Here is a 22,921-nt window from a genome sequence, read left to right on the forward strand (position 1 = left end):
TTTCCCGTGCCTATATATATATGAAGTGCTAGTATTCATTAGAACAAATGATCAACTATTTAGTTACTCTGATAGTAAACGCAGAAAAAATAAAATATGTTTCACGCAGCATACAACGGCACTTTCTGGTAATAGTCTATTTAATATAGCTCCTCAGCTATATAATAAACTACCAGCATCATTAGCGGACCAAAACTTAAATATTAACTCTTTTAAAAATATAATTAAGGAATTTTTAATGACGAAGAAATATTATTCAGTTAAAGAATATTTAACAGACATGAATGTATAGTCATTAGAATAAGTTAATTCAGATATTTCAAATTAACCTTAGAGTAAGAATTGTACAATATTATTTTTGCATGGCTACCGGGCAGATTGTTAGCACCTATGATTATAATGTAACACTCAATCTATGCAATTAAATGACTTGATTTGATTTGATTTGAAATAAAACACACGTTTTATATTACACATTAAATTTAATTTATCTTTGTCGCTAAATATATATCATCCCACCTTAATTAAAAATTGCTTTATGTGCACGCCAGTAAAAATTTTCGATTTCTTCAATCCGGTCGATTGTCGTTTAAGAAAAGTAGTTTTTATCATTAACTGTACATTTCTGCATGGAATAAATTGCCCATAGTGTATATGCCTTTTTAGTTTTAACAATCTCATTAAAATACGCCAAATGTATTGTTTCGGAGAAAATATTAACTTATTTCTCGTTTTTCCAACTCAAGATTTGACTTCGCTAGAAGCAAGTTACCCATTGCCAATTTGGGTTCTGGTCTTAAATCTGGTGGAGTACAATCAATCTCCATTTCACTCTCTAAACCGTTGGAACTCATTTTAAATTTTTATTAAATTTATATTTATTAAGTAGGTATGTAAAAACAAATCAAGACGAATTGTCACCTTTGCCGCCACTTTTTTTTTTGTCATCTGTGCCGACAGGCAAACGAATTTATGGCTATACAGCCACGTAAACGAAATTTGTACTAAGCAAAGAGACTATGGTATGCCAAGAATGACAAAAGAGGTCCGATCAAAGAGTATTTAAACCCCAGCACGCCGTTTCATACAACATTGCAGGTGCGTTATGTTCCAAATTCAAAAAACGCTCCTGCAGTGGATTTGATTTTATTTGTCTGAAAATTCGATGCTGCGCGTCGTCTTTTTTCGAAAATTATGACAATATTTTCATGCAGGTTTGAGAAAAAACATTTTTTTTTGAAGTCGGTTGACAACAACAATATCGGACATAGTATAAAAATATTCTTTTACAAAATAAAGGTGTTATTTTGGGATTCCATATGCCTATTTTTTTTTTCTTAAGCCACAATAAGTATTTTATGACAATACAGGGGTTCTCGAGTGCACTGCGCGCCGGTGGCGAGCGGTCGCGCGGTGTCGAGTGCGGGCGAGGTGCGAGCCGCTTTCGCCGCGCATGCGCGTGCGCTCGCCTACGACTGTGAGCTGGACGCCGTGCTCGATAGTGTCGTGGGCAACAGGAAGGACTGCTTCATCTCCATACGAGGTAATTACTATTAATACAGTCGTTCTCGAGTGACCTGCGAGCGGTCGGTGTCGAGTGCGGGCGAGGTGCGAGCCGCTTTCGCCGCGCATGCGCGTGCGCTCGCCTACGACTGTGAGCTGGACGCCGTGCTCGATAGTGTCGTGGGCAACAGGAAGGACTGCTTCATCTCCATACGAGGTAATTACTATTAATACAGTCGTTCTCGAGTGACCTGCGAGCGGTCGGTGTCGAGTGCGGGCGAGGTGCGAGCCGCTTTCGCCGCGCATGCGCGTGCGCTCGCCTACGACTGTGAGCTGGACGCCGTGCTCGATAGTGTCGTGGGCAACAGGAAGGACTGCTTCATCTCCATACGAGGTAATTACTATTAATACAGTCGTTCTCGAGTGACCTGCGAGCGGTCGGTGTCGAGTGCGGGCGAGGTGCGAGCCGCTTTCGCCGCGCATGCGCGTGCGCTCGCCTACGACTGTGAGCTGGACGCCGTGCTCGATAGTGTCGTGGGCAACAGGAAGGACTGCTTCATCTCCATACGAGGTAATTACTATTAATACAGTCGTTCTCGAGTGACCTGCGAGCGGTCGGTGTCGAGTGCGGGCGAGGTGCGAGCCGCTTTCGCCGCGCATGCGCGTGCGCTCGCCTACGACTGTGAGCTGGACGCCGTGCTCGATAGTGTCGTGGGCAACAGGAAGGACTGCTTCATCTCCATACGAGGTAATTACTATTAATACAGTCGTTCTCGAGTGACCTGCGAGCGGTCGGTGTCGAGTGCGGGCGAGGTGCGAGCCGCTTTCGCCGCGCATGCGCGTGCGCTCGCCTACGACTGTGAGCTGGACGCCGTGCTCGATAGTGTCGTGGGCAACAGGAAGGACTGCTTCATCTCCATACGAGGTAATTACTATTAATACAGTCGTTCTCGAGTGACCTGCGAGCGGTCGGTGTCGAGTGCGGGCGAGGTGCGAGCCGCTTTCGCCGCGCATGCGCGTGCGCTCGCCTACGACTGTGAGCTGGACGCCGTGCTCGATAGTGTCGTGGGCAACAGGAAGGACTGCTTCATCTCCATACGAGGTAATTACTATTAATACAGTCGTTCTCGAGTGACCTGCGAGCGGTCGGTGTCGAGTGCGGGCGAGGTGCGAGCCGCTTTCGCCGCGCATGCGCGTGCGCTCGCCTACGACTGTGAGCTGGACGCCGTGCTCGATAGTGTCGTGGGCAACAGGAAGGACTGCTTCATCTCCATACGAGGTAATTACTATTAATACAGTCGTTCTCGAGTGACCTGCGAGCGGTCGGTGTCGAGTGCGGGCGAGGTGCGAGCCGCTTTCGCCGCGCATGCGCGTGCGCTCGCCTACGACTGTGAGCTGGACGCCGTGCTCGATAGTGTCGTGGGCAACAGGAAGGACTGCTTCATCTCCATACGAGGTAATTACTATTAATACAGTCGTTCTCGAGTGACCTGCGAGCGGTCGGTGTCGAGTGCGGGCGAGGTGCGAGCCGCTTTCGCCGCGCATGCGCGTGCGCTCGCCTACGACTGTGAGCTGGACGCCGTGCTCGATAGTGTCGTGGGCAACAGGAAGGACTGCTTCATCTCCATACGAGGTAATTACTATTAATACAGTCGTTCTCGAGTGACCTGCGAGCGGTCGGTGTCGAGTGCGGGCGAGGTGCGAGCCGCTTTCGCCGCGCATGCGCGTGCGCTCGCCTACGACTGTGAGCTGGACGCCGTGCTCGATAGTGTCGTGGGCAACAGGAAGGACTGCTTCATCTCCATACGAGGTAATTACTATTAATACAGTCGTTCTCGAGTGACCTGCGAGCGGTCGGTGTCGAGTGCGGGCGAGGTGCGAGCCGCTTTCGCCGCGCATGCGCGTGCGCTCGCCTACGACTGTGAGCTGGACGCCGTGCTCGATAGTGTCGTGGGCAACAGGAAGGACTGCTTCATCTCCATACGAGGTAATTACTATTAATACAGTCGTTCTCGAGTGACCTGCGAGCGGTCGGTGTCGAGTGCGGGCGAGGTGCGAGCCGCTTTCGCCGCGCATGCGCGTGCGCTCGCCTACGACTGTGAGCTGGACGCCGTGCTCGATAGTGTCGTGGGCAACAGGAAGGACTGCTTCATCTCCATACGAGGTAATTACTATTAATACAGTCGTTCTCGAGTGACCTGCGAGCGGTCGGTGTCGAGTGCGGGCGAGGTGCGAGCCGCTTTCGCCGCGCATGCGCGTGCGCTCGCCTACGACTGTGAGCTGGACGCCGTGCTCGATAGTGTCGTGGGCAACAGGAAGGACTGCTTCATCTCCATACGAGGTAATTACTATTAATACAGTCGTTCTCGAGTGACCTGCGAGCGGTCGGTGTCGAGTGCGGGCGAGGTGCGAGCCGCTTTCGCCGCGCATGCGCGTGCGCTCGCCTACGACTGTGAGCTGGACGCCGTGCTCGATAGTGTCGTGGGCAACAGGAAGGACTGCTTCATCTCCATACGAGGTAATTACTATTAATACAGTCGTTCTCGAGTGACCTGCGAGCGGTCGGTGTCGAGTGCGGGCGAGGTGCGAGCCGCTTTCGCCGCGCATGCGCGTGCGCTCGCCTACGACTGTGAGCTGGACGCCGTGCTCGATAGTGTCGTGGGCAACAGGAAGGACTGCTTCATCTCCATACGAGGTAATTACTATTAATACAGTCGTTCTCGAGTGACCTGCGAGCGGTCGGTGTCGAGTGCGGGCGAGGTGCGAGCCGCTTTCGCCGCGCATGCGCGTGCGCTCGCCTACGACTGTGAGCTGGACGCCGTGCTCGATAGTGTCGTGGGCAACAGGAAGGACTGCTTCATCTCCATACGAGGTAATTACTATTAATACAGTCGTTCTCGAGTGACCTGCGAGCGGTCGGTGTCGAGTGCGGGCGAGGTGCGAGCCGCTTTCGCCGCGCATGCGCGTGCGCTCGCCTACGACTGTGAGCTGGACGCCGTGCTCGATAGTGTCGTGGGCAACAGGAAGGACTGCTTCATCTCCATACGAGGTAATTACTATTAATACAGTCGTTCTCGAGTGACCTGCGAGCGGTCGGTGTCGAGTGCGGGCGAGGTGCGAGCCGCTTTCGCCGCGCATGCGCGTGCGCTCGCCTACGACTGTGAGCTGGACGCCGTGCTCGATAGTGTCGTGGGCAACAGGAAGGACTGCTTCATCTCCATACGAGGTAATTACTATTAATACAGTCGTTCTCGAGTGACCTGCGAGCGGTCGGTGTCGAGTGCGGGCGAGGTGCGAGCCGCTTTCGCCGCGCATGCGCGTGCGCTCGCCTACGACTGTGAGCTGGACGCCGTGCTCGATAGTGTCGTGGGCAACAGGAAGGACTGCTTCATCTCCATACGAGGTAATTACTATTAATACAGTCGTTCTCGAGTGACCTGCGAGCGGTCGGTGTCGAGTGCGGGCGAGGTGCGAGCCGCTTTCGCCGCGCATGCGCGTGCGCTCGCCTACGACTGTGAGCTGGACGCCGTGCTCGATAGTGTCGTGGGCAACAGGAAGGACTGCTTCATCTCCATACGAGGTAATTACTATTAATACAGTCGTTCTCGAGTGACCTGCGAGCGGTCGGTGTCGAGTGCGGGCGAGGTGCGAGCCGCTTTCGCCGCGCATGCGCGTGCGCTCGCCTACGACTGTGAGCTGGACGCCGTGCTCGATAGTGTCGTGGGCAACAGGAAGGACTGCTTCATCTCCATACGAGGTAATTACTATTAATACAGTCGTTCTCGAGTGACCTGCGAGCGGTCGGTGTCGAGTGCGGGCGAGGTGCGAGCCGCTTTCGCCGCGCATGCGCGTGCGCTCGCCTACGACTGTGAGCTGGACGCCGTGCTCGATAGTGTCGTGGGCAACAGGAAGGACTGCTTCATCTCCATACGAGGTAATTACTATTAATACAGTCGTTCTCGAGTGACCTGCGAGCGGTCGGTGTCGAGTGCGGGCGAGGTGCGAGCCGCTTTCGCCGCGCATGCGCGTGCGCTCGCCTACGACTGTGAGCTGGACGCCGTGCTCGATAGTGTCGTGGGCAACAGGAAGGACTGCTTCATCTCCATACGAGGTAATTACTATTAATACAGTCGTTCTCGAGTGACCTGCGAGCGGTCGGTGTCGAGTGCGGGCGAGGTGCGAGCCGCTTTCGCCGCGCATGCGCGTGCGCTCGCCTACGACTGTGAGCTGGACGCCGTGCTCGATAGTGTCGTGGGCAACAGGAAGGACTGCTTCATCTCCATACTTCGGAAAATGTCTTCATAGATGAATGAAAAAGTAACGGATTAGGTTGCCCGGAACCAGACTATAGTTGTCATTTTGCTAAATAATTACATTTCAATTGCTAGAACAAAAACATTTCGACGAATGTGGTTCGAAATTTGCGAAAGAGGCTGACGTCACTATAGCATTACAGCCACGAAATAAGGTGTTCATTTTAATGAATGTTTTAAAGATATCTGTTAATGTTAGAACGGACTCGGTCTGCAACTCGGAAATTTTGACGACCTTTTAAAAGAAGATTGTGAGTCTTAAATGTTTATAGTTGGTCAATGTTTGTCAATAAAAATATTAAACTCAAATAATTTCAGTTGTAGTTATTAAGCACAGCGCGCATGTGCGAGTCAGCTGTATAGAAACGCAACGTTCTCGCATTACATATAATACATTACATTTTCAAACATTCGTATGAAATTTATAGGCATTGCTGATTATCGAGATGGCACCAGAGGCAAGGAATGGCAGCCTCATGCAGCTTTGTCAGCAGCCGCCGTGATGAAGGCCATCATTGCTGCGATGGACCCACCTTCCGATTAAACTCAGGCAAAAAATTATACTTCTTCTCATTTTTTAAAGTAATAAAAAATTAGACTATCCAACCAAATTCTTTAAGGTGCATATCTATTGTTGAAATCACGAGTAGAATGTTATCATAGAGTAGATAAGTAGTTGTTAGCAACCTCGAGTCTTAGACCAAACTACAGGTAACTTGCCTTATATTTTATCCATTAGTTATATGAAGTTTTAAATTTCATAGTACATTATACACAACATACTTTATATTGTTGAAGCCCAGCTGTTTTATGATGTTTTGAACATTAATAAGAATGTCTTTTGAAGCAATTCTGTTGAACCATAGAGTCATGTGGGGAGTCTGATAGAGTATTTAGTTAGTTAATAACTATATTAATAAATTAAGTCTTAAACCTTAACACTTCTGAAAAAAAGGATTAATCCGATTGATTCTAAATGCGCACACTTACCCTTAGTACGGACCAAGGGTAAGTGTGCGCAACTAACGCACTTAAGTGGATTTGTAATGCCCTAAGCAAACTGATTTTAATAACACTTACATAATTTTATTGAGATATAACTACGAATGTTAGGTATGCGAAATAAACAGCTCAGATACATTATTGACGGAAAAAAATCTTAGTACGGGCTAAGGGTAAGTGTGCGCACTTGTGCGGGGTAAATTTGCGCAACTAAAGGAACTAAGTGGATTTTTAATGCCCTAAGCAAACTGATTTTAATCTAAGTATTCTTAGAAAACTTTATTGAGGCATAACATAACTTCGGATGTTATGCTTAATAAACAGCTCAGATACATTTTTGACCGAAAAAAAAAGAAATTACTTTAGTTACTATCCTTAGTGCAATGTGACAATCTTTTCAAATTTGCTATGACAGTAAATTTAAACTTTACATCACCAGATTCTAATATGTTATTTTTTCAATAAACTCATGACACCATATGGGTTTTTCCTACTTAAGCTGATTTTAAATCAATAAATTTTTAATTTGCCTACACATTTCACAAAACCCCATTTCCCCCCTTTCCAGTCATAAATAGCTTACCCCGTTGCGCACACTTACCCGCTGCGCACAGTTACCCCACGTGACTCTAAAGCTCACAAAAGCTTCCTAATAGTTATGTTGTTTAATACATTCCTTATTAGTATATTTTATAATATATTTCATGTTACCTTTTATAACTTTATTGTATTTTACATGACATTAGCTGTAACAATAATAAAAAGGTCGAATTAATCAAACCCATTATTAATGAAAACAATACAAGTTGTTGTTGCTATTTAAAATGTGAGGCCTTAATTACTATATTGTTTGTGTGATTTTATATTTAAGCAACATTTTATAATGTTCTTAACTTGCTTGTTTAATTATAATGTTTATGTGTGATATGGTCGCGCAGCAATAGAATTAGGTCAATAACCCCCCACTAAATAGTGTAAATACACTTATTCGCTTGGTCACACAATTTATGTAAGATGTTTAGCACACTGGAGTTGACCATGATCATACATTAGTAGTTTTTAGCTAGTTGTCTACCAGTTTAGTAGTTGGTTTTTACTACTTTACACTTTGACACTGCCATTAGGCCTAAATGGGTACTATATAATGTAATAATAATTATTATATGTTGACCAATTTGTTATGAAGAAGAAACCAAAGGACAATTTGGCTGTTTAGAACAGGTCTAGTCACCTGAAATATTTTATTTACACCTTTTACATATTATGTCGTACTGTGTAATTCACAAATTTAATATATTACTTAGATTTAAAAAAATGTGTTGTATCATTTTAAATTGAGATCTTTTTAGAACTAACAATTAATTTAAAACATATTTATTTGTGCTATAATAATGAAACGTATTGAGTGTCTTTGTATTTTAATACATTTTGTGTATGTACCAATTACTGTTGTATTAATTATTTTGTAATGAATAAAGCATTTGTTAAAAATATAGTGTTTTCATAAAATGATGACAGAAGGCTTAAAAAAGGTGAAAAAACCTGTTTTTTTTTGCGCAAACTGAGGCAATTGCGCAATGCGGATAGCTTGTGCGGAGAAGCGGCATTTATATTACCACTAATACCAGGCCTGTCTCACTCCCCGTGTAGTTGCGATTCAAATTTAAATTTTTTAAGCTTCCGTAAAAAATTTTTTTTGATCTATTAGACGTTGAAAAAATCTAATTTAAAGTGATTATTATTATATTGAAGTTACCATTCATTAAAGCTACCCATTTATTTCCTTTAAACTAAGTAGGTTTGACTATGTCGTGGTTTTCTAACGCAAATCTGCAACTAATTTAGGTTTGACAACGAAAGAATATTGATTTAAAATTACGGTTGCCTATTGTAGAAAAAACTGAGCTATTTTTATAAGATGCCTCATAGTAGGTAGGTACAGTTTTAGGTAAAGAAGTCAACCCTAATGTCGTCAGAAGAGGTAAGAATCACGCTATAGAAAGAGAGGCAACTTCTAGGTGAATAAAGCTAGTGTATGTAAGTAGCGATGTGCGATCTGTATTACACCTTATTGTATGACCGCAAGAGTCCCTATTTCTTTAATTGATTTTGCGGAGTGAGTACGGACTTGTACTGTTATAATATATTCTTTGCTATTACCGAAGTATCAATATATCTTATTACGTTACTTCTATCAATATCACATATGCCGTGTCTCGCACCGCAGCTAACGGCAGAACGTCGCCGTTGTGCGGAGTATCCGCTCCGTAACCTCTCAGTTCACTCAAATACGGTGTACTGACTTCTCAATCTTTTGATTTTATCAACACTCGTCTTGTGCGAGCAAATAGCCCTGGGAATATGCAACTTGGAGCCGGTCAACGGATCAAGGCCGTCGATCGTGTCGGTGATCACGTCACAGCCTTCAAGGTATGGAGAAGGGCATCGGGCCCGGGTTTACCTGGACCGAAAAAACCCGGGTTTTCTTTTTAAAACTCGGGTTTTTCGGGTTTTTTGTAATACTTTGGTTTTGTTATTTATTAAGTTTAAGCCACTTCGAATGCAATTATAAGTAAATGGAATAAAAACACGCTTTGATAAATTATTATTTATTACGTAAAAAGTAGCTTCGTTCCTACCAATAAATCAAGCCATGCAAGTGGAATGGAGCTTTTAAATACAATAAGTGAATGTTACCAAAATAATTCATTTAATGTTTAAACTAATCTCTGCAAGTATGTGATTTAAAAAAGACTTAGATTACTTACTAAGTTTTAAGATATTCTGAAGCAAAAATAAATCTTTATCACTTTTTTAAACATTAAAACTGTTTTTGTAATTTGGAAAGTACTGTTTCATTTATTAAAATTCATCCTCATCCTTTATATTTTGTGCTCATTGTAGGAAATCGATATTTTTTATACGCAGATTAGTGTATTTTAAAAAATTACAACAAAAAGATCGAAATGTTCGAAAAATCCTGTCTACCCGGGTTTTGATTACTCTTAGACCCGAAAACCCGGGTTTTTCAAATTGAACCGAGTTTCGATGCCCTAGTATGGAGGTTAGAGGTAAGAATCATCTGTGTATATGAAAAAGTGTCCGTCGAAATGCATTAATTTAGGGTGGCCCAACAGTAGCTTCATCAACACTACACAGTTTATCCTAATAATTTACTTCCGATCGCAGGACAGTGTCTTTTATCATCCTGGAAAATGTATTGGCAAAAGACTAGTACTTCTAAAGGGAAATACTACGATATTCTTCAGTCCTCAATTCCAACTCATCCATACAATCATCAATCAAGTTACACACACATACACGCGTTACAAGTACAATCTGCATATTAAGGCATGCGTGTACCTACCCCTGTTCATCTGGCTAAGCTGCATATAAGAGAAAGCTTTCTTTGTGAGTGTGGACTTGATGAAGGATGTCCCAATCACAACTTTTTCAGTTAGTTACCTTCGACTGTCTTCTTCTCTTTATGACCTCCTTCCTCCTGATATCCCTCGCCCCACTGATCTCAAATCCTTACTCTCCTTAGTTAATTCCCCTTATGTTTATATTCTATATTCAATCATTAACCATAATAATATCTAACTTTAGTTTGTTTGTCTTAGAACCAACTAACTTTTTTGTTTTAGATACATCAACAGTGTTCTTTGCGGTAAATGATCTCAGCAGTAAAAAATTACTTCGTTTGTGATCGTGACCTAGTTCATTCACGGAATTGTTTAATATACACTAGTCATTGGTGAAATCTAAAAAGGATACGCCATCAAGCCGAACAATAATAATAATACGCATCAGGGTAAATCTTAAAAGAAACGCCAAATTTAACATAATACTAATAACTCTAGGTGCACGTTTCCATATAATATTTATTTAAGGTTATATTTACTACATTATTTTTTTTTACAAATTTTCAATAATTAACTAATTTTGTCGACAATAACATTAAAATTTTAACTCGGCATACTTCAATTATTCATCTACAATTGCTACATTCACCATACTTCATACCATACCTTGTGCCTACACCAGCGCCATTGTAATAGCTTTTTGTACTATTAATTACAGCATAACCCTGGACACTTTTTCTCCCACTAAGAGATGACTCTCCTTACCTCCACACTCCATACTTCGCGGTTTGGTTTCACGAATTCAACGCGCGTTGAATGTGTAGTGTTCACTCGATTTTGGATTTTTTTATGAAAATTAAGGACAAGACGAGCAAGACGTTCAGATGGTACCTAATTGATACGCACTGCCCATTACAATGCAGTGCCGCTCAGGATTCTTGAAAAACCCAAAAATTCTGAGCGGCACTACAATTGTGCTCGTCACCTTGAGACATAAGATGGTAAGTCTCATTTGCCCAGTAATTTCACTAGCTACGGCGCCCTGCAGACAGAAACACAGTAATTTTTACACATTACTGCTTCACGGCAGAAATAGGCGCCGTTGTGGTACCCATTATCTAGCCGGCTTCCTGTGCAAAGGAGCCGCCTCTCACTGGTTTAAACTGGTGTTCGTCAGTCGTGCGCAAAGTAGGACTTTGCGCACTTTTGTTGGTTTTGCCATTACGATACGTAATAAGGTATAGCTGATCGTAAGGTATAACTGTTTTATTAATACATCATTTTTATTCAAATAAGGATTTAAAATCACTTATTGAACTTCAAAATATACAACCCATTCGAAAAACGTATGCCTCAGACCTGAGAAGAACGAGTGCAGGAAACTCAGCTAACTTTCTTTAAAATTAAATTTTGTTATAAGTATATATCGTTCAATAAATTTTTATTATTGACTAGCTGACCCGACAGACGATGTACGACTGTTCTGTCAATAGAAGAAAAATGATGCACCTATTATTTTCGGGAATAATGTTGTCTAAAGCTATCGGAAATATGTAATCAAAGTCGATAAGTTAAAAATGAAACAAAAACGTATTTCTGAAGGATTTTATTATATGTAATAATAAAAAAATTATAAGAATTAATATCGTATTAGTCTAAACAGTTTTTACATAACCGCTTTATTACTGCTTATTTTTTAAGTATTAAAATTGATATACTTGGTATGATATCCTAGAGATAGACATTCCATCACTTGCCATCGCAGACTTTTCTGTAGTTCTATTTAAAATACACACTCCACCCACGGACAACGTGTCACCTTACATAACAGTGAAGCACCAAAACATGCCAGTAAACGAGTAAATACACAGCCCCACGCACACACTTACACTAATACAAGCCGATCGGCCGCCATTATGAGATTTGCCATCGTCTGTGACAGATCAGTATGCGTCGTAATAAAATATTTTAAAAATGCCGTCATGCGTTGTGAAAGTGTAAAAACAATACTATAAAGTATTTGTGGCCATATTTGATTATTTAAGGGAGAAAAACTGGTATCCCCCGTAACCGCACACACGCTAGCATAAAGGTGCTTCAGTTTCTAATATCACGGCGCGGAGTTCTTCTTTTTTATTCGTACCTGATTTCACCATACATTATTTTGTTATATCTCAAAGGGTTTAGACAGCGTTTTCGTTGAAAGCTACCAGATAGCTTATTTTTTACCAACACCTCCAACAAATATCTTATGTATACAAATATGCATAGAAATCTTAACTAATTATATACTAAAACCATCCTCGAGAACAGCTGAAAACATCATGAAAATCAGTGCAGTAGTTTTTGGCGGACAGACAGACGCGGCGGAGGACTTACTTTTATAATATCTGAGGGCGCTCGCTCCATTTCCAGTCTGTGTTATCATTATGAAAGTCGTTTATGCTATAGTAACCTTTACCACACAAAAGTTTTATACAATTCTTTTGAATTTCGTAACACATAATTATTTTGTTTAGTACATTTTGTGCGATCATGTTGTAAAAGCCTCGCCCAACAAGACTTAGTAATTCGAGTTCACCAAGTAGTAGGCATAACAAGTTGATTATCATAGTTTCAATCTAATCAGCTAATTTGCTTATAAACATACATAACTACACAAGAATATATTAGTATCCACTGTAACGGAACGTTACTACAGCATAAGGTAGTGGTGTTTTAATTAATAATAGGTGAGAGCGAGACGGTTCATGAGTGAGCAGGCACGCATATGACGCGGTGTAAGGCGCTGGAAGATCACCGCATCCAGATCGCCGAGCGTGACTGATCGGGATCTCGCAGGAGAGTACCAACTATAGCAGAATCCGATAGAACCTACCACGACTTTTTATTTACTCGTGTTACCCTAACAAATTATACTATCAATTCTTATTAAGATTAATTAAAATTAAAAATTTAACTGAGGCACTATCGTTTTGTTTTTTTTATTTGTATTAATTTTTAAAATATCTAACAGAGGTGTCACGTGTGTGACCACGTCGGTTAATTCTCTAATATTTTAACCGCGAAGTCTATTAGCGAATACTTCAATATTGAGACCTTTTAATTTTAAATCAAGAATAATGCCAAGAAATATTCCAGATTACACCGGTTTACCACCTCTCCGTTTACCAAACATTCGAATATACATTTTTGACATTTGGCGCGATACGGTAAATTTAATATTATTTTATACGAACGATAGTGGGAACAATGTACGGAATAAAATGTATAAAACAACATATGTGATAAGAACATTCAGAATTGTTAAAAAAACTATATTAAATTTTTTAAAACTATAATACTTATAAAACTTTAGTGTTCATCAATAAAAAAAAACAAGTTACAATAATATCATATGGAAATATATTTTTATTATTAATAAAGATACATAAACATAACTCAAAAATAAAAATAACCTTTTTCCACATTTACGTCGGTAGTACACTTTGATACATTTTATCCTTTGGAATGTAAATCTTCCTTGTCAATCTGAAAAAAAGAAGTCAACTAATGTATCCCACATAATATACATGTATAATTAGGAAGTGTATCTGTCTGTCCTTCCCGGATTAAAATGTATGTACCTACAAGACTTCCCTCTGTGTCGACATACAACAATTTCTTAATACATGATAATACACTCAATTAATGACTGCTAGCTTAAAAAAGAATTTTTAAAAATTGTTTTTCTTGCAAAAGATCTAAGCATTAAATAACTATTTAAGTGATTAAGAAATCAAAATAGCGCTGGGCAGGATATATACCATGGGGACAAAGGGAGTTATTGTGGTTATGATTTCCAAAAATTGCGGAGATTTGGGTTCCCGCTGCGTCTTCTACCGCATTTATCACGGGGAGTGCTCAGTAGTTATTCGGGATAGTGCGAGCCGTTGAATTTCACCAACTGATATTACGTCAAAGTGCGAAATTATATCCGCATCATTTAGAAGTCTGGCATTCTAAAACGACGCATTTTATAAGAAATTTCATACCTCGTACAGACACTCTGTGGAATCAATCACCGCCTGCAGTTTTCCCGAACCGATACGACTTAGGGACATTCAAGCTTAGAGTATATTCCTAACTTAAAGGTTGGCAACGCATTACGTTAGCCTCGTACCCGTTTGCCCTGTCTCGTATAAAAAAATTACCTGGTAAAAGAAATCAAAGAAGACAATGGACCCGATGGAAGATTGAGAAGTTAGCCTAAAAATAGTTGTATAGGAGATTATCGCAAACTTTTCTAAATAGATATCGGCGTTTGAAACGAGAAATTGACTAAGCGCCATTTTTCAGCATATTGAGTCATATACATAGTTCATTTACTGAATTAGGCGTTACTTTGCGGAAATCCATAATTATACAAATGATTTAAGTTTTCTTAGTGTTAATTCCGCCAATATTTGTTTTTAAAACAATTCGACACGTGTTTCGCCTCTACACGAGGCATCCTCAGGACGTGTTGTCTCGCCAAAATCTGGCACGAGACTGTCTAGTCTCGTGTAGACTGTCTAGGATGCCTCGTGTAGAGGCGAAACACGTGTCGAATTGTTTTAAAAACAAATATTGGCGGAATTAACACTAAAGAAAACTTAAATCGTTTGTATTATATACATATTTCAAACCGCCTGATTTTTCTGAATCGTTTGGTCGTATTCTAGTCCCTCTACGATGAATTTTGATGTCATCGCTTCAGCATTGTTAAATCAACAGCTTGTTACTTTATGTTGTCTGCTAAGCGACAAAATATTTTTTATTAAAAATAAGCTCCATGTTGCTTAGTCAATTTCTCCTTTCAAGCGTCGATATACAAAATTTTACCAGTCAGTCTCAAAAACAAGTACCTATTGGCAGTTAATAACCATAAAAATCAGGAGCATAATCAATTGCAGTCGAGCCATAGCTACAGTACGAGGTCGGTGTCATCTGGTAAACTACAAGTACCCAGAGTTGATAGAACTTTAGAAAAGCGCTTAACATATTTACTCAATAGTATGCCTATGGACATCCGCCTAGAGCCAAATAAATTTAGGTTTAAAACTAAATTAGAAAAATACTTTTTAAGCACCATTCCATTACCATTGTAAATATTGTTATTTTTGTAATTAAAGTATTAAATTAAGTCTATACAAATATGTAAATGTCTATATTTACAGAGACTCGTTCCTGCAGTCAAACTGTCAGGACAGTTTTGCAGGGTTTTGTCATTAATTGAATGTTATAATTTAATAAATGAATAAATAAAATAAGCAGATGACCAAGTTAGAGAAGAAAAAAAAATTTGGACAGGGTAATTAAACTTGTATGTTATCAAGTAATGCAATCTAATGAATGGAAGCTGGACTATGGCAATGATGGTCTGCCTTCTGTATCTCTGGGAGACATCAGACAAACATGATTGTAAGTATGTGTGATGTATGTACATTTTATATTTATATCCAAAAATATCTATTTACCATTGGGAGGCTCCTTTGCACCAGATACCGGCTAGATTATGGTTAGTACAACGGCGTTCTGCCGTGAAGTATTATTGTGTTTTGGTCTGAAGGGTGCCGTAGCTAGTGAAATTACTGGGCAAATCAAACTTTACATCTTATGTCTCAAGGTGACAAGGGCAGTTGTAGTGCCGCTCAGAATTTTTGTTTTAATTCAATAATCCTGAGTGGTCTCTGCATTGTAATGGGCAGGGAATATCAATTACTATCAGCTGAACTTCCTGCTTGTCTCTTCCCTTATTTCCAATAAAAAAAATAACTAATACAGCTGTAAGTATCAAGTCCATTTCAGCTTCACTTTAAGTTACAAACATTATTCAAACATTGGGATTTTTTTTTTATATTTACTATTGTACTAATACTCACAAACATTCAGTCCAATGGCATTTGTTTTCATTCTGAAAATAATTATTATTCATTATCTTTCAAACAATGCGATTTGTGTGTTAGTTAACATATAACATATTTTATTCTAAAAATTAAAAAAAAAAACAACACACTACTGACAACACATTGAACTATGTTAGTTACTAGTCAATTGTAATAGGTTCACTAAAGCAGACTTAATCTATGTAAATGAAATTTAATTTTGTCAACAACAACTTAACACGAAAATTACAAATAAAAATATATTCTTATTGTAAGTTCTTATCTAATTTGTTTAATCTTAATATATATAAATTACGTGACACATTGTTTGTCCTCGATGGACACCTAAACTAATGAACGGATTTTAATGGGGATTACTTCACGGAGTGCAGTTTGGTCCAACTTGAGAGATAGGATAGTTTTTATTTCGATTTGGGACCCATAAATATTTTTATTTTCAATATTTGTATTGTATGGACATATTTTCTATGAGTGAATTTAGTGACGCACGGTTTGACAGTTCCGCTGTGAAACAACTGGTAGCATTTTTTACGAAATAATTTATGATGTTTTGAAATATTATTGGCAAATTCCTATAAAACAGAATTTTTTATTATTTACGGAACAAAGTCTGTCGGGTCAACTAGTAATATAATATAATCTTGTGAACATTTGGAACAACTACTTTAATAATAAGAAAATAAATAATTAAATCAAATCAAAGGGGACAGCAACTATAGAATACATAAAACCTTCCTACATTTTTTGTATAAGGTCTAAGGTTGTTAAGATTTCTAACAAAAAAATTTGATAGGAGGTGAGTTTTCTTCCATGTAAAATAATAAAATAGAAAATTTTGTATTTCCTTTCATTTTTAGTAATACATATCTTTGTAAAGATTGATCCTTATGAGGATGTTTTAATTTCCGTCAAATGTTCAAAAAAATTAAAAAAAAACTAAATATGCAGATATTGGTTTCTTACTTTTCACGACTTTTCTCTAAGTCATGTAGTTTCCGACATGGCGACCCACCCATCTCAAAAAACCACACTGTATTTTATATAAATTTATTTGCCTCAATATTATTACGAATTGGCAAATCTAACATAGTATCCTGACAGATGTTTTGTGATAACATATTTGAGTTATCATGCAAATACTAGCCATAAATAAACTAAAAGTTGGTTGGTTTAAAATTTTATTTTAAATTGTTGAAAGTTCTTTCACTATTACAACAATGTCTGGATAAGCCTTAGAGTATTAACAATAATGAATTTTGATTTATATATCTCAAGCACACTATTAAATTAAAACAATAACATCAAAATGTAACTGTACTAAAGCAGAAGTGATAAATCTCCCAGAAAAATAGCATCATGATGCTAAAAACATTGGAAGTTATTGTTTGCAAAATAAATGTGCTGCCTACTCAATGAATAACATCATAATGAATTAAAATTTTAAGAAATAACATTATTGTTTTGGCAAAATAATTTTGTATCCTTCCAGTGAAATATTATTGATATAACACAGATGATAAAAAATTTTGGATTTTCATTTACAAATGGAATACAACAAGATGTTTTATAGTTATTTATGCAACTGTTGTGTAATAAGGGGCATTAAAATACGAATGTGGGTTTATATTATGTTGTGATTATTATCAATACTATTGTATCACATGAGTGTTTTAATACCTAATTATCAACACCCATAATATGAATCCTCTATTAAAGATTCTGAAACGGTCAGCTTACTGCTAACATTAAAAAAGCCAGTCCTAGTAACCATTGCCAAAACCCAAAAGACTGTTGTAATCTTGTAATGGATTTCATTACAACACTCGTTTGGATGATGTAATGGTTATTAGGACATTGCGTGTTTTAATGTTGGCAATAAGCTAACTGTGTTAGATAAAAATATAATGAGATCTCTAGAACAACTGAGTTATTGAATAATAAGTCTGCTTTAACAAATTTATTGAACAATAAGGACATTAGTACAAGGTGCAACACAAAAAGCAATGTGTTTAAATCAAAATTGGTTACTTGCTTCAGTCTTAGGAGCATGGGGTATCACACTCAGCCAATACTATTGTTGATCTTCTATAAGTTTAAAACAATCAGTCTATTACTACTTATAAAACAACACAGCAAATGAAATAAAATAATAAGAGATGAAATTGGAATGTCCAGATAAGTCACATATTTAAGTTTAATATTATAGACATAAAGTTATTAGAACTGTTATGGAACCAAATATATTTTTGATAAGACTGTGTGTTCATTAAAACATAATTATTTTACTTTAAGAGAAGCTTGTTGTTAAAAGCTATGAATCTTAAAGCGAGGGAAGAGCTTTCATACAACAAAAATAAATTTCTGTTGTACTTTGTTGTAGATCAGCGTTTCCCATTTTCTGGGTCTCAACCCAGGCCATCAAAATAAAATACCAGGTCGCAACATTCTCTCCTTATGTTAAAAGAAGATCCTAAGATAAAACTTTCCACATTTTCCGCAAACTTTGATTTATTACTAAAAAAAGGAGCAGCCACATACTTAGCACAAAAATTTTGTAACTAAATAGGCGATAACAAAGTATATAGTACTACTAAAACCTTTACCAGTACTAATAAAACCTTTTTAACTATTATTTATTAATATAAATATGTATTATTTTGGCTTTGGTTGAATTTAAAGTAAAGTGGGTCATGAAGGGGTAGTGTGAAAATTATAGGGCCATGGCAGAATAATGTTTGGGAAACACTGTTGTAAATAAATTGGTTGGTAAACTGTTTGGTCATGATTGCAAATATCTGGACGGACTTCAATTTCAATTCTAATGAGTTAGAACTTAAATTAACAAGGCAAATATAATTATATCAATAATTTTAAACTCACCAACATATTTTACTTCATCAAAAGCCTTCCTAGCCTTCTTAAGTTCTTCATTCATTGTGAGCAAATCTTTCACACGAGCATATTTCCTGGGGTCCTTACGTACTAAGAATATCATATCTTCTACTTGCACTCGGCCATGTCTTCCCACTTCCATTGCTCTAAAGTGACAAACAAAATCTGCCTATATATTTTGTTCCCATAGTTAATTAAAATATGTAATGAATGCTATGAAAGTAAATACGACGGTAAAGCAGATTTAAATTTTCTAGCTTACCTGTGTGTGGTTTCTGTAATAAACTCAATAACAAGATCTTCCAGGAAGTCAACACTCTCTGTGTAAGGGTTCTTATCATCACCAAACCCATACATCATACAGCGCAACTCCTTACTGAACAGTCTTTTACGATCTGAAGCTGTAGCTCCTTGCTGCTGATCCGATTCTTCATCATCGAACTACAAAACATATTCAGTCAAACTTTCTAATAAATCTGTAATGCTATCTATGTTTCTATTGTATCGTACCTGGTCGTATTGATCTGGATTATCTGGAGTAGGGGTAGACATAATTATAAATATTACGTGTTTAGGTGTTTACAAGTCAATTGAAAATATTTATTAAAGTCGAGACACTATATACTCTATCTACTCTGTCGATATACTCTATCGAGGTCGATTCTCGAATAATCTCTCGATACGTTCAAAACAAAGCTGAAGTCTGAAAGCAATAATAATTATTGACATTCGACAGCTGTTAAGACAGTGGCAAACAACATTAAGAATACCTACCTTAAAAACAGGATGTCCCAAAGTTATGGGACATGAAGGGAAAGTACCTTAAATATCGAAGATAGGCTATTTTACTGAAGGAAGACTATATGTTATTTTTAGAAGTTAGTAATTCTGCATTCAAAGATTTTCTAAAAATGACTTGCCTCGTCTGGGAATCGAACCGACTAAAATTTAAAAAAAAAAAACACCCCTACTCTTATGATGCCAATCGAATGAATGGCCAAAAACTAATAACTCTTCTTAAGTATATATAGTATTTTAAAAGAAAGTAGTGGGTATTTTTTTGTAAATTAATTAAATATATGCTCAATATGTGATCCCTCTTGTCTTACGCAAATCGCCAATCTTTTAATGAGTTGCGCTGCCTGTTGATTTTCTTATCATTTTATGGTGAATACTCGATATGATATGGCACAATTCTGTTTGTAACTCACCCACGTTCTCGTATCATTTTTTGTAAATGTTATTATTTGTATCTTTCACGTATTGGGGATACGAAAGAAACGAAAGAAGAAATCTAATGGTGTAAGGTCCGAGGATCTGGCCGGCATCTAATCGGTCCATTCGTACCAATCCAAGTAGGAAAACATTCATTTTACGTTGTTCCTTTCTTTTAAAATACTATGTTACTTAAGAAGAGTTATTAGTTTTTGGCCATTCTTTCGATTGGCATTATAAAAGTAGGGGTGTTTTTTTTACATTTCAGTCGGTTCGATTCCCAGACGAGGCAAGTAATTTTTAGAAAGTCTTTAAATGCAGAAGTACTAACTTTTAAAAATAACATAAAGTCTTCTTTCAGTAAAATAGCCTATCTTCGATATTTAAGGTACTTTCCCTTCATGTCCCATAACTTTGGGACACCCTGTATACTATAGAATAATAATTTATTGGGGTACAATATTAGTTACAAAAATATCTGTTACAAAGTATACATTGGTACAAAGTAAGTAACTTTAATTTTACACGTATTCTGGCCTCACACTAGGATTCCCTGTGTCGTGAGGTCCAGTCTCTTCCCCTATCTAAGTACAAAATAAAATTAAAAGAAATTTGCGTATGTGTGTGTGTGTGTATGGATGTGTGTATATGTGTTTGTGTGTGTGCTCAGTAAGAAAAGCCAATTGATAACGTTGGGATAATAATTTCAATTATTGTTTTGTACATTTATAAGTTTTTCGGTATCATCGTAGTTTAAAATTTTTAACCATTCAAATATTACTTTTTTACAACTGCGTTTAGTCTTATCTATACAAATCCTATTTTGTTTGTATAATTTACTGTAAAGGTAAAGCCCCAGGAAATAATATGTTCTTCGAGCAAAGGAAGAAAACACCCTTGGGCGATCCCATATAAGCGCCCTATGAGAAATTCGTGCCTGTTCTTTCGCGGTTTTGTGGAATTTAAGTAGTGCAGTGGAGATAAATAATTGTCTTATTCAAAGATGGTTTAGTTATGAGTAGAGGATGTCTGTTGAATATCGCCACGGCTTATTGTATCCTATTTTTAATATTGCACGTTGGGCTCTTTCTAATTTAATTAGAAGTGTCTTTACTATATAACAAATAAAATAAAAACCCCTATTTACTCGGGGCGATAATTTATAGTCTGGAGAAACGTAGTGTTTAAATTCTCTTTGGTCTGGAGAGTGCGCATTTAATTGAAAATTTTCTAATTAGTGTCACACTTACATTAAACGTAGTGTTTAAATTTCTGACTTACATTACACTTAACCTCTCGTTTACACCAAGGTATTATGCACGTATTTGACAAGTACCAGTATAACTTGTATTTATATATATATATATTATTAGTTACTTATCGATAAAAATTATGGATTGATTCCAACCCTATATATTTATTTTATTAGCAGCTCTGATATTACGTCATTAGTTGATTATGTTGGTATCAAGATTTAGTACAATACAATACAAGCGACATTTCTCATTGTTTTGTATGGCACTCCCGTCTCTTGAACGTAGTGTTTAAATTCTCTTTGGTGTCCGCGATCTTTTTAAAAATACCAGCGTATAGCGTGGTTGAAGGCTATTTGAACTCGGCTCCATCAAAACTGCAGTTTTCGTTTTTTAAACTAGTATAATATATATAGTATAGTATATAAGAATGATTTATTGTTATATTATTATTATAATTAGAAGGTATTCGAATAATAAGTACGTGAGATAGATTATAGTAAATTCGTGAACATAATTCAAAATTTACACTAATATGGCGGCTGCAATATTTATTTTCTTTTTCTTTTTTATGAGTCTGGTGTTGGTTTTCTAGGATTTTTTTATATTTATTTATTTTGGACAAAAATACTTGCATGTGTTTTGTCATGGTTTTCGTGAGTGTTGAAACCAATACCAGCTAGTACTGCTAAAATGAAAATTCAAGATGGCGCTGCAAAAATTTATCAAGTTTTTCGTCACGCGTGTCATTTTCATGGTTTTCGAGGGTGCTGAAGCCGATAATGCTGGACTTAAAAGAAACGAAGACTGTAATACAATTGTGTGTTCACAGACACTCCCGAAAATCTCTAAAATGATACCCATATTGATTTTATTGAAAATGTCACATCCGACATCTTGGATCTTGAAATGGGTGTCATATTCGTTATTGACCCTCACGAAAACAATAATTGCCTCGTCTGAACATATTCGTAACATGACTGTAGAGAAGAGTTTCTTAAGACTGTGGTAGAAGTGAAACTTCAACGGATAAAGTTGAATACCATATATTTCAAAGCTTCCCGGCAATATTTTAAATAAAATATTTCAACGAAAATTAAGAAAAACATTAAAAAAAAAAATATTTCCAAGAAAAACATTCATTAAAATGTTGTTTAAAAACATTACAGAACAGTCATCATGTAGATTATAATATTGCATTATACACATTATAGCTATCATACATACGCTATACATAAAAATCTTACGCTTCTTAGTTTTTTACGCTCTACAAAGGAACTTCGTTCCAAAACTCCTTTTTTAAAGTCGGTTAGAAAAATAACCTGACAACCCTGTGGCTTCAATGGAGAGTACGCACACGTAGGTAAGTATTTTATCAACGAGGCTTAGTTTCCATACTGATAATATGCATATAACTGTGGCACTACTTACCCCTCGTTTAAACCAAGAAA

The 22,921-nt window shown here is 38.0% G+C and overlaps 2 protein-coding genes and 1 long non-coding RNA gene across 10 annotated transcripts in view; 1 reads left to right on the top strand and 2 right to left on the bottom strand.

Moving 5' to 3' along the window:
* The window catches only part of LOC126965010 (uncharacterized), a 62,885-nt gene extending 54,576 nt beyond the window's left edge, over positions 1–8,309 (top strand). For all 4 annotated transcript variants that reach the window (XM_050808415.1, XM_050808418.1, XM_050808417.1 and 1 more), the window contains 2 exons: positions 1,371–1,543; positions 6,245–8,309. In XM_050808415.1, coding sequence (XP_050664372.1) covers positions 1,371–1,543; positions 6,245–6,360 — 289 coding nt within the window. In that variant the 3' untranslated portion in view covers positions 6,361–8,309. The remainder of the gene's footprint in view (positions 1–1,370; positions 1,544–6,244) is intronic.
* Positions 1–22,921, bottom strand: part of LOC126965171 (uncharacterized) — a 125,437-nt gene that overhangs the window by 80,130 nt on the left and 22,386 nt on the right. The gene's annotated exons all lie outside the window — the stretch shown is intronic.
* LOC126965135 (transcription initiation factor TFIID subunit 13) lies at positions 13,566–19,674 on the bottom strand. 5 transcript variants are annotated; one of them, XR_007729461.1, is made up of 6 exons: positions 19,513–19,674; positions 19,265–19,443; positions 18,991–19,148; positions 18,143–18,195; positions 16,087–16,118; positions 13,566–13,714 (listed from the first exon to the last, which is right to left on the bottom strand). XR_007729461.1 is itself a non-coding variant. In XM_050808602.1 (5 exons), exons 1-4 carry the CDS (start codon positions 19,552–19,554, stop codon positions 16,114–16,116), a joined length of 384 nt encoding a protein of 127 aa, XP_050664559.1. In that variant the 5' UTR covers positions 19,555–19,674; the 3' UTR covers positions 13,566–13,714; positions 16,087–16,113. The 5 variants fall into 5 exon arrangements, 3 of the variants coding, with proteins under 3 accessions (XP_050664559.1, XP_050664558.1, XP_050664560.1); XR_007729462.1 differs by having other exon boundaries at positions 18,139–18,195; XM_050808602.1 differs by lacking the exon at positions 18,143–18,195.

This window comes from Leptidea sinapis, chromosome 6 (assembly GCF_905404315.1).
Source record: "Leptidea sinapis chromosome 6, ilLepSina1.1, whole genome shotgun sequence".
NCBI classification, from domain to species: domain Eukaryota; kingdom Metazoa; phylum Arthropoda; class Insecta; order Lepidoptera; family Pieridae; genus Leptidea; species Leptidea sinapis.